The 15047-nt window shown below is 33.9% G+C and overlaps 1 protein-coding gene across 9 annotated transcripts in view; it reads right to left on the reverse strand.

Annotated features, from left to right (window-relative positions):
• PPP2R3B (protein phosphatase 2 regulatory subunit B''beta) overlaps nt 1-15047 on the reverse strand; it is a 177121-nt gene that overhangs the window by 150185 nt on the left and 11889 nt on the right. Inside the window, exon 1 of one of the 9 annotated variants that reach the window (XM_007501034.3) lies at nt 6856-7511. The exons of 6 other annotated variants lie outside the window; for them this stretch is intronic. In XM_007501034.3, the coding sequence (XP_007501096.1) occupies nt 6856-7002 (147 nt within the window). In that variant the 5' untranslated portion in view covers nt 7003-7511. Of the gene's footprint in view, nt 1-6855; nt 7512-15047 lie in introns of those variants that run through there. 2 more of the 9 variants (XM_056807784.1, XM_056807785.1) reach the window with 2 other exon arrangements.

The raw sequence follows: 15047 nt of genomic DNA on the forward strand, positions 1-15047 counted from the left end.
ACTAAGAAAATTGAGGCCATTTGCAGGAAGGATCTTCTCCACTCCAATCTCACATCACTCAGATGACATCTGCTGAGTTCTCCTTCACCTGTTTCACATGAAGAAGTAGCCCTTCTCTGTACCAAAGCAAAAGGGATTGCATTCCTTCTTGTCTTGTCCAATAGCTCCGTGTTGTATCATCCCCACTTTCTCATTTATCTTCAATCACTCCCTGTCAACCAGCTGCTTCTCTACTACCTATAAACATCACCATGTCAGCTTCTTCAAAATATCCTTACTTAATGCATCCATCTCTCCCAACCACAGTCCCATATCTCTCCTCCCTTTTGCAAAGCTAAACTCCTTGAGGACTTTTATAATCGATGTCTCTACTTTCTTTCTCTTTCACTCTTAACTGCTCTCTCCAAAGTTATTCATACTCTCTTAAGTTGAAAAATCAAATGGATTTTTATCAGTCCTAATCTTTTATGACATCCTGATAGCTTTTGACACTGTCAATCTCCTCTGAAATCCAGTGCCACTAACTTGTACAAGACATTCCATCTCCTGACTGGCTGTTCTTCACACCCGGCATTCTCATCCCATTTACTTCTACTTCTTAGCTTCCCCAACTTCCTTCAAATCCCAATTAAAACCCTATGTCCTATAGCAAGTCATTCCTGATTCCTTTTAATTCCAGTGCCTTTCTTATTTTGATTATTTCAAATTTATCTTGCGTACATCTTATTTGTACATAGGTATTACAAGCTGTCTTCCTTAATAGACTGTGAGCTCCTTGTGAGTAGGAACTGTCACCAGAGCTTATCAAAATGTTGGACAGACAGCAGATGTTTAAAAAATTTTTATTGAGAAACCAACTGATATTCTCTCTCTTGGTTCTCATATCTGACTTCTCCCTTCTCTCTCTTCTACTGTATCTTCATCCATGCCATACCTGCTAACCATGGTGTCCCACAGGGCTCTATACTGGGACTTTCTTTCTTCCCTTTCTAAGCTATTTCTCTTGATGATCTAATCAACTTTCATAGATTCAATTATCATCTCTATGCAGATGATTCTCAGATCTAGTTGTCAAACATATCCCCCTTCCTTTTTTTCAGTCTCCCATGTCCCATTGCCTATTGATAATCTTGAAGAAAATGTCCCATAAACATCTGAAAGCCAACAAATCCAAAACTGAATATTCATTATCTCTCCCCTGAACTTTCTCTCTTCCTAACTTCCCTGTTATTGTTGATAGTACCCTCAACATCATCATCCTCATCACCCAACATCTAAACCCAAGTTCAATTCCTTAATTTATTTTATAACCATTGCCAAGTTCTGTTATTTCTATGTTTTAACATCTCTACTATATATTCTTTTCTCTCCACTGAACCTTTTCATCACCCTCATTTATACACCTTCATTACCTCACACTTAGACTATTGCCAAAGACTTTTGGTTGGCCTCCCTGCCACATTCCAAACCATACTCCATTCAGTTGTCAAACCAATCTTAAAATGTAGGTCTGACAATATCATGCCTTCATTCAGCAAATTCCCACAGATTCCTATTATCTAGAGGATCTTTATTTGGCTTTCAAAGTCATGCCTTTCCATAGTCTTCTTACATTTTATACTTTTAGTTTGTGATTTGGTGAAACAGTCTTTTATTTCTCAAAAAGGACATTCATGTCCCAAATGAGTATTTTGCCTGGTTGTCTCCCCTGCTTGGAAATTTCTCCTTCCTCATCTCTACTTCCTGGCTTCTTTCAAATTTTAGCTAAAGTTCCACTTCTTGTAAGAAGCTTTTCCCAGTCCTCTGATCTTAGGATTTTCCCTCTGGAATAATCTCCAGTTTATCCTGAATATAATCTTCTTGCACAAGGTTGCTGTAAATTCTTTGAAAACAGGTAATGTTTTTTGCTTTACTTGTATACTAAGTTCTTAGTGCCTTGCACATAGTATATACTGAATAAGTGTTTGAGAAATAGTCCTTTGCTCTGTCAAACACAGCCAGTATGTTAGATGGCACACTTGAACCTAGATCCTTCTGAATTTGAGGGCAGCTCTTTTTATCCACTATGCCTTACTATCTTTCATATTATCAGGAAAAATAATAATTATTATAATTGAACAACTCATAAATCAGAGATTCTACTTTAAAATGTATAATTTTGAGTTCACTATCTAATATAGACTGCTCAAGACATTTTCTTCTCTCTCTAAAATTTTTATTCTGAATTTAAATAAAGAATATTTAGGAGACAATGAAACAATTGACCAATTTGAAATGAAAGACTTACTTTGGGAAGCTAAGTAGCAAAGGTAGGTAAAAGTGATTATCTAAAATGGGCCTTAATTTATAGCTTTGTAAGGTTAGACTTGATCTTGAGGTTAAAAGAGTACGGCTAGAGATTTTCTTCCTTTCTCTCCTATATTCCTTCCTTCCTCTCTCCCTCCTGTTTTCCTTCCTCCCTCCTACCTTCCAAGTGATGTTTGAGGAAGTATCTTCTAGTAGTTCATAAGAGATTAGAGAGTAGAGATTAGAAAGAATGGAGTCTAGGGAAAAGAATACAAAACTGATCCAGCATACAGGGATCCCAGGTTAGGGTGATAACAATGATTGTTAAACCTCATCTCTATTTACAATTGTAGAAACTCTAATGCTTTTAACAAAAACAACCACAGTTATTTAATAAAACAATACAGAGAAATTATTAGTAGTCAACTGATTCAGAAATGTAAAAATAAACACAACTATATCACAAAGCAATGGCTTTTGGAACTGAAAGACCAGAACTTTCCGAAGTCCATGTAAAATTCAGTCCAACCTCTTAAAGCTTCTAGTATCTTTGCCAAGAAAAACCCAAATGAAGTAATAAAGAGTTGAACATGACTGAAACAACTGAACAAACTAAGTACAGTAATTAAACAATTTCTTTAGATTGAATCAATAGCCTATACACTTGTGTTAATATTTTAAAATTAATTTCTGAATAACTATTTCCAGATAAGGCAAGCAAAAAAAAAAAAACAAAACAACTTAATCAAAATGTTTAATTGTGGAACTGAATTAAGAAAATTAGTAGGTCAGATATTATGTGACTGGGTTGGGGAACAGTATTTAGATAGCTTTCTAGTAGTGACTGGGCTTTTAAAAAAGAGGAGATTTAGCAGAGGAAGGGAAAAAAACAACTACATACTGGAGAGCTTGGGCAAAGGCTCAGAGTCTAGGCCTCAGCAAGAAGTTAAACTAGTTGGGACAAAGTGAATTAAAATTTGCAATGAATAAGTCAAATAACCAACAAACAAGTATTAAGTGCCTATTCCATTCAAGGTACTGTGTTAAGCAGTAGGAACACAAATCAAATAGTGTATGTCCTCAAAATGTTTTCAGTCTATTGGGAGATTCAACCTGTACATATGAGTTTGTTTGTTGTTGTTGTTTTTAATAAACCCTTACCTTCCATCTTGGAGACAATGCTGTGTTTTGGTTGCAAGGCAGAAGAACAGTAAGGGCTAGGCAATGGGGATTAAGTGACTTGCTCAGGGTCACACAACTGGTAAGTTTCTGAGGCTAAATTTGAACCCAGGACCTCCAGTCTCTAGCCCAGGCTTTCAATCCACTGAGCCACCCAGCTGCCTTTCATATGAGTATTTTTAGAAATAAATGTAATGTTAGAGGCAGTAGCAGCTAGGGGTGAGGATAGAAGAAAGGAAAAGCTCCATGAAGAAGAGTGTTCTTAAGTTGAGCTATAAAGGAAACTAAAGATACTAAGAGGCAAAGGGAAGGAAGGAATGTATTGGAGAGGCACAGAGGCAGAAGATAGAGTGTCATGTCAAGGAGCTTCTGAAGGGTAACTGAATAATATTCACACAGTCATGATAATAACAGGCACATTTGGGGACTTTTATTAAAGGAATGGAGTATGGGAGAAGCTAAAGTCCAAATAGGATAGGCATCAAGGGAACATATAATCTGAGTTTAAGAGATAGAAGAGAAAAAGAATGAGTAGCTTCAAACAATGACCATATGGATAGCCTTGTAAAGAAAAGTTTTTAATTTTATCCTCGAAGTTCTGAATTTGGCCAACAGTTAGAATAATGTGACTATTCAAACGGACAGGTGAGAAAGTATAAAACACTTCATTATAATAAATTTTACTACAAAGCTTGAGGCAGGTAGCAAAAAAGCATATGGTATGGTATCAAAGACAGTTATGTTGCTAAACTGCATTAAAGGAAGAAACAGATTGAGGCGTCTCTATTAGAAAGGGCAGAAGTTATGAAAAACAGATGACTACAGGTATAATTCACATAACATTGCTCCAACCAACATAATTTCTACACTGTACTGAAAGCCTGCCAGAATATAAAACCCTATTGCAATATTATCTGGTTGATTAGCCAATTACATTATTCTCACAAAATTAAATTTATTTTATAAATAACTCTCTTTACCTAATCACTGAAACAAGTATGATATGCTGATTATGTCTGGATTAAAGACTTTTTAAAAAATCTAGAAGAACAAACAAAAAGTAGCCTTAGAGTCAGGAAAACCTGAATTTAAGCCTATCCTCTGACAAATACTAACTGGATGACTGTGGACAAGTCACTTAACCTTTATGTGTCCATAACACCAATTCTTTTATCTTATTACACAGAGGTAATTATAAGTTTCCACACCTGAGTTCTCCACAATGATACAAGTCATAGTTTTGTACAAAACAAAATTCAAACTTCAAAACTACACACACACACACACACACACACACACACACACACACACACAACATAGAAATTTTAAAGACTGAAGCATATGTCATTTATCCAAAGGCAATTCTATATTGTATTATACATATCTATTGTTATGTATAGTCTAGTCTCAGTCATTTCTATCTTTATTGCTGGGGTACAAAGGGTACATGATATACAGAGTGAGATATTCCAGCCACTTACAGAACTGTACCTTACTTTATGAAAAAAAAAAAGTATTCCTGGTCCTAAAAAGTTCAGTTTGAATCAAATGTTTATAAATAAAGCAATTAAAAATGCATCATAAGTGTTTGCTATTTTAAAAACTCTATTATGCATCCTTTTGCAGTATGTAAGAAAAGTTTAAATCTTCATATACAATACTGAGTTTGCTTAAAGTAGGATACTTCTATATTTTAAAATAAGCTGGTTTGCAAAAATAAGTAACATTCTATTAAAAAAGACCAACCAAATATGTCAGTATCAAAGGAACTTCATTCTGACAAACATTTAAATAACTAAAAAACAGAAATATCAATAAATTTTGAATTTTGAATCAGCTATGGATTTCAAGCCCCTACAAATAATATTATTGCTAATAGCTAGTATCTATATAGTGTTCAAAGATTTGTAAATAATGTCCATATTATTATGGGATAACTTATCAAGTCTTTTAATTTCTCAAAATCAAATCTTTTTAAAAAATCTATTTCCTCTTGAATACTAAAAAGTATTTCCTCTTGAAATATAAAAAACATTTAAAATGTACTTCAGTAAGAACTTGTGGTAGATGTAATTTCAAAATGTAAAAGGCATGGGTTAAATATAAAACTATTTTAAAATTTTTCTAAAATGTATTTAAAGAATTAGAAAATCATTTATTTTTTTATCATTTGTTAAGATTTTTCCATGTTTACATGATTCATTTTCTTTCCTTCCCCTCCTCCCTTCCCCCTCCCAGAGCTGACAAGCAATTCCACTGGGCTATACAAATGTTATCACTTGATACCTGTTTCTATATTATTCATTTTTGCAATAGGGCAATCTTAGAAAATAATTTTTTTAAACAGGATTTGATTCCTTTCCCCCTTGATATAATGTATTTAATTACTCAAGAAGACAAAAAATCCAGGTGTTTTAATTACCAAATGTTCCAAAACTAGGACAGAGCAAAGAATTTAAGTATGCATGGAATGTAAGGTCTGTTTGGCAGTGATATGGCCTTCTATTACACACTATCTAATCATAACCTATGTAACCTAAACATGGAAAGGGTGAGTTAAGGACAACCTAAGTGGCACAACTAAATCTACAAGTTTAAAAATTGTCAGATATTACCAGTTATATATTTTTTAAATCTTTAAATTCTGTACTAATCTTAGACAGATTTGTAAAATATACAGGCTCGGATCTAAGGCTTCCTTTGAGAACTTATGATAATGGAAGTACAATCTAAATCTAATAATCAAGAGGTGCAGACTTTGCATTTACATACTATTAAAATACTAAAAGTCTTTTTAAAAAATTAATTTCTTTCAACTATTACACAAGGGATAAATACTGTAACAGACATTACATAATGAGATTTTTGTACCAATTCATAGTTTGACCACAAAATAAGGAATAGTTACTTCTATTGCTACTTTGAACATGATGTATTTATAATTTTTAAGAGGTAAGGGATGCTTTTACCTACTTTTAGTTAATTTAAATTGTATTTGTATTTTTTTTTTAGTCAGAACTTTGGGAAAGGGTGTAACTATGTAATTTCCAATTTTGTGGCAGTTGTTATACCTCTTAGAAAATAAAAAGAACTGTATTTAATTCACAAATCACATGTTTAATTTAACATAACAACCAACATTTAAAACCCCATATGCTTACAAAATACAGCTTATTTTTTCTAACTCCTTTTAATAGCAGCAAGTTAATTTTAGCTTCAAACTAGTCACAGAATGTTATGATAGTATGAGTTCTTTTTAAAAAGAAATTACTGAAGTATACTTTATAGAAATTAAATGAATTCACTTCAGAAGTTATAACCTCACAAGAAGTGAAGTGAATCTGTGCAATGAAAAATAAAAGGGAAAAAGAGAGGGGGGAAAAAGCAAACCTGAACTTGCTGAAAAGCTTTTAGTCTCTTCTTGAATCTGGAAGGTAAAACAAAATCACATCCTCTCGCCAACAATGCCAATTCCTTTCTTAGATCTGGATCTTGTCGCAAGGAAATCTCCTTTATCCTCATGCTTTCAGATTTCATATAATGTCTGCGTGTGCCAGTTCAGGCACTTCAGTTCTAGTAAATAGCAAAGCCTATTATCACACACTCTGCTGCTTAAAAGCAGCAGCTGCACTCTGATTCTGGGATATTCTAAGAACCAGCTCAACTTAGCATACTCCATACATTCAAGGGAACTTGGCTGGAATCACAGCAGATTTAAAAGTCACTTTGGGGGCCTGGCTTTCTACTATGCACATTCCAAAGTCAGAGAAAGATGGTGCATATATTTAAAAAATTTGATGTGAATGATCAATTAAAGTAGGTTATAATTCTTCGAAGCCCTTTTCTTAAAGAAGAAAAGCAGGAATTTAAAAAGCCAAACATAGCAGCTTCTGGTGTGTTGTGGCTTGTTTCATTATTATCACACCAAACTGTAACCTGTTGAAGTGCCCAACTGGGAGTAAGGCTTACTACATAGCAATTCCATTACGTTGTTCAGTCCCTTAAAGTGGCCTCTGTCACATAAGCATATTGGGCAATTGAAGAGGAACATATGAGAACAATTTATCGTGCGTGGAGTCTACAATTTAGTTTTTAGAAGAGAATAAAAACTTTAATTTAATTTAGTTGATAATAAAAAACTTTATTTAAAAGTAAAATAAAAGATCAAAGCAAAAATTATAATTATTATTAGCGATTAATATACTCTAGTAACATTTTATAAGTATAGCATTCTAAGATTTCTTTTGTATTACCCTAAAATTTGGCTGATTTGAGAAAAAAAATGGGCTTGGTAGTGACTTCACAAACCAACACTGAAACTACATATTAAAACAAATTCTTGTATTATGTAGCACTTTACATACATACACACACACACACAGCTGAGTTATCATTTCTCAAGTCAACACCTCTATGAGGGCCTCAATTTCTCTCCTTAAAAATCTCAGTCAACAAGTTCAAACTTTATACTGCCTTCTATTCTTAATTCAGAAAGAGAATAGACAACTAGGTAGCACAATGGGTGGGGCACTGACCTTGAGTTAGGAAGACCTAAATTCAAATCTAGCATCAAACACTTATTATTTTTGTTACCCTAGGAAAATCTGTTTACTTCAGTTTCCCTAGCTATAAAATGGGAATAACAACAATACCAACTAGTGAGTTATTGTGAGGACCAAATGAAATAATATTTGTAAAACACTTAGATAAAATAGATCCCCAATTACTGGAGAATGGCTAAATAAATTGTGGCACACAAATAAACTGATGTATTAAGCCACTGTAAGAAACTCTGAATATTAAGATTAGGAAGGTTTCTTTGAACTGATGCAAAGTTAGTTTTACTGAACTATTTTTTCCTCCTACTTTTTAAAAAATTCTGGTACAAGGGATAGCTCAATAAATGGGAAATAGGGAAGGGATCTATTCATACATAAAAAAGAACATGAAAACTTAAGAATTTAAGTTTAAGAATAAACTTCCAAACTGGGAAATAAGTATGTCCCTTTGGAATAGACTTCTCTTATAATCCCGTTTAAAGTTTTAACAACAGCAAAAATTGGAACATTTACCAAGCTTCTAGGAACACCTCAGGGGAAAAAAGTTTTAATCCCTAAAAAAATATGCATTTTTAATAAGAAAATGGGGGAAAGATGTAGAGAATAAAGAAATAAAATAATAACAATAATAATATTAGAAAAAATTATAATTTTTATAGTTGAAATCCACAAATACAGATATGTACTAATAACCAAGCATGAAGAAACATTTGATAACTCCTTATTTATCCAGTACATTCATAGCTACAAACCAAAAAAGAAAGAGGCCAAAACAAAGATCACAAAGGCTATGTACTAAGTTCTAATCATAGCAACCTAGTAGATCTTCAACTCAGGGATACTCGTTTTACCTTAGGTATAATTTTAACAAATTTTCTGTTCTAATTTTCCAACCCACTAAAGATTAGAAAACTGTAGATAATGTGCTTCTAGAGGTAGGTAGTGTGACAAAAATAAATGAAAATTGACTGCTGAAGACAAAGCAATAGGTTAAAAAATTATTTTAAAATAATCATAAGAACTCAAAAAAAGTATAATTTTGCAAGATACAACATAGTATACAGGAAAGGGGAATGGATTTGAAGTCAGAAGATCTGGGATTGAAATCTAGGTCTGACTAGCTACATAGCTAGGGGAAAGACACTTAAGACTCTATATCCTCATCTACAAATTAGGGATAGCAATATGCTAACTATGCCAGAGGATTACTAGAAGGAAAATGCTTTTCAAACTATTAAGGAACATATGTACATGTCATATATGTATTACATGTCATACAGTATCTAATGTTCTATGTGTTTATAGGAAACAGAGTAAGTCTCATTCAAAATTGGGGAAGTAGGTAACAAGTATCAGTCACATTTTATGGATTAACTTCTCTTTAAGGCTCAGAAAGATTAAATGATTTATTCAAGGTAACACATAGTAGGCCCCCTCAAACTGAAAGGATTAATGAGAAGGTAGAAAGGTAATGTATATATTTGGAATTTCTTTTCCTTTCAAGTTTTAGACTTAGAATCATAGACATACATATAGAGAGTAAACAGACATAGAAATGGTTCAGATCTCTTTTTAAAGTAGTTAGATATTTATTGTATTTTATTATTTTAAAAAGAATTTCTTTTCTATTTTTGTTTTTTCAATAGTACTGTTAATAATAGTCAGAAAGGTAAATGATTTCTATGTATTTGTTTTGCATCCTGCTATTTTGCTGAAGGGTAGCTAGGTGGCATTGTGGGTAAAGAGTCTGGCCTGGATTCAGGAAGACCTTACTTCAAATCAGGCTTCAGATACTTACTAGCTGCATGAAGCTGGGCAAGTCACTCAGCCCTGTTTGTCTCAGTTTCCTCTTCTATAGAATGAGCTGGAGAAGGAAATGGAAAACTTTTTGCCAAAATCTTAAATGAGGTCACAGTCAGACATGACTGAAAAATGACTGAACTACTTTGCTGATTCTTTAGGGTTTTCTCAGTATAGTATATAATCTGTAAATGTGGCCATTTTACCTCCTCTCTGCCCATCTTTATTCCCTTAATTTCTATCCTTTGTCTTATTACTGTATATAGGTACCATTTCTGGTAGACTATTAAAAGTAGAGAGGGAACATTCTTGTTTTACCCTTAAAACTACCAAGAAAACTATTAATGTTTCTCCAATACAAAAAAGTTGGCTCTTAGTTAGTTAAATATAGTTCCTTATATTAGGGTAGCACACTTCTATTCCTATGCTTGCAAAAAAAAGTATTTAAAATATTAAATAAGTGCTATGTTTTTAAAAGAGATTTTTTTCTGTATCTTCTGGGGGGGACAGGGGCTAGACCAGTGATTTTCTTGGTTTGTGGACTTCTCAGCTAAGATAATTCTCTCTATCAATAAAAGTCAGCACACCTTTTTTTAGAGAGTTGCCTAAAGTGCAGAAGGGTTAAGTGACTTGCCCTAGACCCTACAATCAGAATGTGTTGGATACAAGAAAGGAGTCCAGACCTTCCTGGATTTACGGCTGATGTTCTAACACTAAGGCAAACTGGATTTCTGAATTGACCAAAATGACAAAGAAACATGATCATGTTATTTGTAAGATTATGGGGAAAAGGGAAGGAAATAAGTGCTAATATTGTGCCAAGATTTCATGCTAATAAGTGCTTACAAAAATTATCTCCTTTGATCATTTTCCTAATATTGAACCATTTTCTTATCCTAGTGTAAGTCAAACTTGGTCATAATGAATATCTTCTTGAATATATTGCTGTATTCTCTGATAGAATATTATGTAAAAGATTTTCATATCAATATCCATTAATGTTATTGGTTTATAATTTTCTTTTTCTGCTTTGGTCCTCTATGATTTAGGCATCAAGATCATATTTCTCACATAAAATAAGTCTTTTAAAATGCTTCCTTTTTCTATTTTTGAGAACAATTTATGTGGTTCAGGGATTAACTGCTCTCTAAATGTTGTGGAGGAGAGAAATTATAAGGCATGCAAAAGGACAAGAAGCAAGACAAGAAGCTAGAGATTGATCAGCTGTCAATCAAAGGAAAATTCCTTTTGGAATGTTAACGGGAAACAGTTGAAGGCAAGTGCCAACTGCTTGACTGTTTTTCTGGGCTTTTGGTTGATGGTGGTGACCCTGAAGGAAGAAGCTGGGTTTATCTCTGGGACTTGGGATAATCAAGTTGGAGGTGGTCTGGCTGATTTGAAGGCAGAAGAAGGACAATAGTCCATATATCTCTCTCTGACTGGCTCTGTTTCATGCTAGTGACTGAATCGCCATTTCTCTCAATATCCTCTAACCTAAGACTCACTGTAGATAATAGGGAAATCCCACCCCTCTTACCTTCATCCTCCATCTTTCCTGTTTTCCCCCAATAAATCTTTACTTGATAAAAAGAAGAGAAAAGAGTATTTCCTCTGAAACATCATAGTTCACCCTGAGTAACTTAGAAGGAGGCTGAAGAAGAAGGGGGGAAGGGAAAACTGAAAGGAAGAAATGGGGAGGAAGGGAGATTGGAAGAAGGAGGAGGGTAGGCAAAGGAAGATAACTATCTGATCTATTAGTTTATCTAGTATCCATCAAATATACCGTCCAATATTATCTATTACAATGTCTGATATAATATACTTATAAATGTATTTAGAACAGGAATATTTTTTAGTATTCTGTTTTGCTTGCTTCATTTTTCTTTATAAGATTAGATTTAAGATGTCTGTTACTATTTGGTTTAATTTGGGGCTTTTGTAGGTATTTATCCATGTAAGTTCTCAGTTTTGCTGGCACATAAATAAGCATAGTAGTGTTCAATAATTTTATTTTTTCTGAATTCACTCCATTTGGAAATATGATTTCCTTCTTTTGGGGGGGAAGAAAACAAAATAATTAGAGGTATGAATAGGAGTCAAATTCTAGTGGGTTTGTGTATGACCCTGTCACTGTTGTCTAGATGTTTTAAAATTGCTTTAATTTCTAAATTTTGATGAGGAACATCAGGATTAACCTGATAAAATGATGATACATGCCCTGGAGGTAACTCTGCAAATATTCCAGTACAAGAACAGTTCAGCAAGGCCTTGAGGAATTCCTAAAGCCCTGCAGGTAACTTCAAAACTGTCTTCTTCCATTGTTAGTGAAGTTATATCCTGATCTACATTCCATGCTGCTGACCAACATTTCCTGTGGCTAGGCAGAAGTTTCTCTCTTGTTGCCTAATCCCAGAAACCCACTCCCCTCTTTCTTAAAATACTATAAAATCTGTATCTTCCTCATCCTCCCTCCTTCTCCCAGGCTTAGTTCTATTCCAAACCCTACAGGTGTCTTGTTTTCTTCTTAAAAGAAATAGTTTTGCTAATCATACTGTGGCTGTCTGGTTTTCAGGGGAATACTTAAACTGTTCTCTGGTTTTTAAAGATCGATTATTGATTTTGTTTGTCATTAAAAAGTATTCTTAGTTTTTAGACACCTCAAAAAAACTTTCCTCCCTAATTAATTTCTCCTATGATTCAATCTATTATCTGTGTTTGAAAGTTAATTTTTTATTCTCTTGTTTCAAAATGCATACTCAAGTTAATTAATCATTTTTTACTTAATGCTATCATAAACAGAAATTTAATGGCTATTTATAATTCCTTCCCATCATTCTCTCGGGTTATTTTGTTGTTTTTATGATTATTCAGAATATCATTAGTTAAGTCTCTATTTAGACCTGAATCATATTGAGTACCAAGGCAGAAGAGCTTTAAGGGCTATGGAAAAGGATTTAAGTGACTTCACTAGGGTTGCACAGCTTGTAAGTGTTTGAGGCCAAATTTAACCTAGGACTTCCTGTCTATAGTCCTATCAACTGAGTCACCTAGCTGCCCCCAATTACTGTGTTTTCAAATTCATTCTATCATTCTTATGCATTTTATTGGTGTTAGTCCATTAATGTTTATTAAAATTAAAGTTTTAAAAATTAATTTTAACACCTTTTTTCTCCTTTGAATTAGTACTCTCTTTTGATTGTTTTGTTCAAACCAATAGATCTCTATTTTTTCCCCACAGACCTCTTTCTTTTCTCATCCTCTACTTCTCAGTTCAAGTTAAAGACCCTTCATTCTTTTTAAAAGTTATTCTTTTTTAATAACCTTTCCCTAACTATATAACACAGTATCTTCCCTACTGCTCATCACCTTCCGATTTGTTGTACCTTTTTTCAAGAAATATGAAATTAGTTCTTCCCTTTCCTTGCACTTTTCTCATCAAGGACTCTTCCATGATTGTCTTCTACTTAATGTAGAGCAGTGTATAGTTGGAAATTCTTGAACCCCTAAAAACTACATTACCCAGATTTTATTTCTGTATTACCTAGAATTTTTTTCCCTTTTTCTGGCTCCTCATATTTATGTGATTGTGTTTTAAGTTTGCTGTGACTCCTCCCTCTCTTCTTCCTTGCAGTCAAGTTAGGCAGGTTTTGTTCTCGTTTTTTTATTTTAATAAATCTTATAAATATAATACTTGAGTTATTGTATATTAATTTTAAAACCCACTGCAATGATGGTGAACCTATGGCACGGGTACCAAAGATGGCACACAGAGCTGTCTCTGTGGACACTTGGCTGCCCTCCCCTCACCCAGAGTTTGTTACCAGAAAGGCAGAGGGACTTGGGCGAAGCCACTCCCTTCCCCCTCTCCACTGTGCCAGATGACATTTTTTCATATCATCTGCCCAGAAGCTCAATGGGAGTGCTTCCTCCCTCCCTTGTGTGTGCTAAGGGGGTTGGGGCATACCTGGCACTCAGTCTCCAGGGGTGGAGCCACCACAGCACTGGGTCTGGGGAAGTGGGGTGGAGGTGGGGCCTGGCACTCCATCTCTAAAAGGTTCACCATCACTGGCCTAGAGAATCTATAATAACCCTCCTACCTCCCATTCCCTATGTGTATTTATGTAAAAGGGGGGAATTAACTAAAAGAGAATTAAATGAAACACATCTCCTTAATCTCTCTCCAAATGAAAAAAGTTATCTTTTTTAACTCTACAGTAGAGAAAATGGAAAAGAAATGATAAAAAATGCAATTCTCTTTACACATCACATCACAAAACATGCCTAAAATATCCTTAATATATATCAGTCAATATCCTTACAGTGAATAGAAGAAAAAAACCAGGTACTGGGTTTATGATGAACTAGTCTTACTAGTTACTGATAGAGTTTATCACATGTGATTCTCCAAAATAGTAAACAAGATTATTTACAGTAGAAGTCTTCTGGAACAGGGAGGAATTAACTGTTGGGAAGAAAAGGAATGAACCAGTGACTGACTAGAGATGAAAGAACATCCATATAGCCACAAGTATGTAAGAAAAAAAAACCAAACCAAAAATACTCATCCAACTTTATTTTCTGCCTTGTTTAGCCAAATCAGTATTTTCTTTCACTGAAAATATATCTCAGCTATATTATGGGTTTTGTGGACAAATCTAGGAATTTAACTACCATATTACTGAACTGACTTTATAAACAAATTTTTATAATACAATCTATATTTACACTAGGAAATGATATACAGTGAAAGACAGTCTTATAGGGCTAGTTTCAGAATATCATAATACCAGGAAAAGAATGAAACTGACAATTTACTCTATGTTCACCTTACTAGGTACCTATGGAAGAAACACAAAGCAAGTTCAGTGGAAAAAATAAAAACTGAAGAAAGATCTTTTCTTTCCCCCAAACTAGGTAACCAAGGCTTTGTGGCATTAAGTAACAAAAACTAAAACTACCAACATGGCAACTTTCTGTTTAATAATCTTGCTACAGCTGCAGAAAGAATTAGTTTAGAACAGCATGCTAACCACTCCCAACAATAAACACTGTAAGCAGGTCTTTGACACATTAAGTTTATAGATCTTTGGCTAAACTATATTAAATATGTCTTTATAGAGGAAAATCTAACTGAATTTTTAACTTTGTAACTGGTAAAGTGAGAATCAATTCCAAAAAAGCTGTTTATTTAAAAAGGAAATAATCTTGTACTGGGGTGTATGG

This window comes from Monodelphis domestica, chromosome 8, assembly GCF_027887165.1.
Source record: "Monodelphis domestica isolate mMonDom1 chromosome 8, mMonDom1.pri, whole genome shotgun sequence".
Lineage (NCBI taxonomy): Eukaryota > Metazoa > Chordata > Mammalia > Didelphimorphia > Didelphidae > Monodelphis > Monodelphis domestica.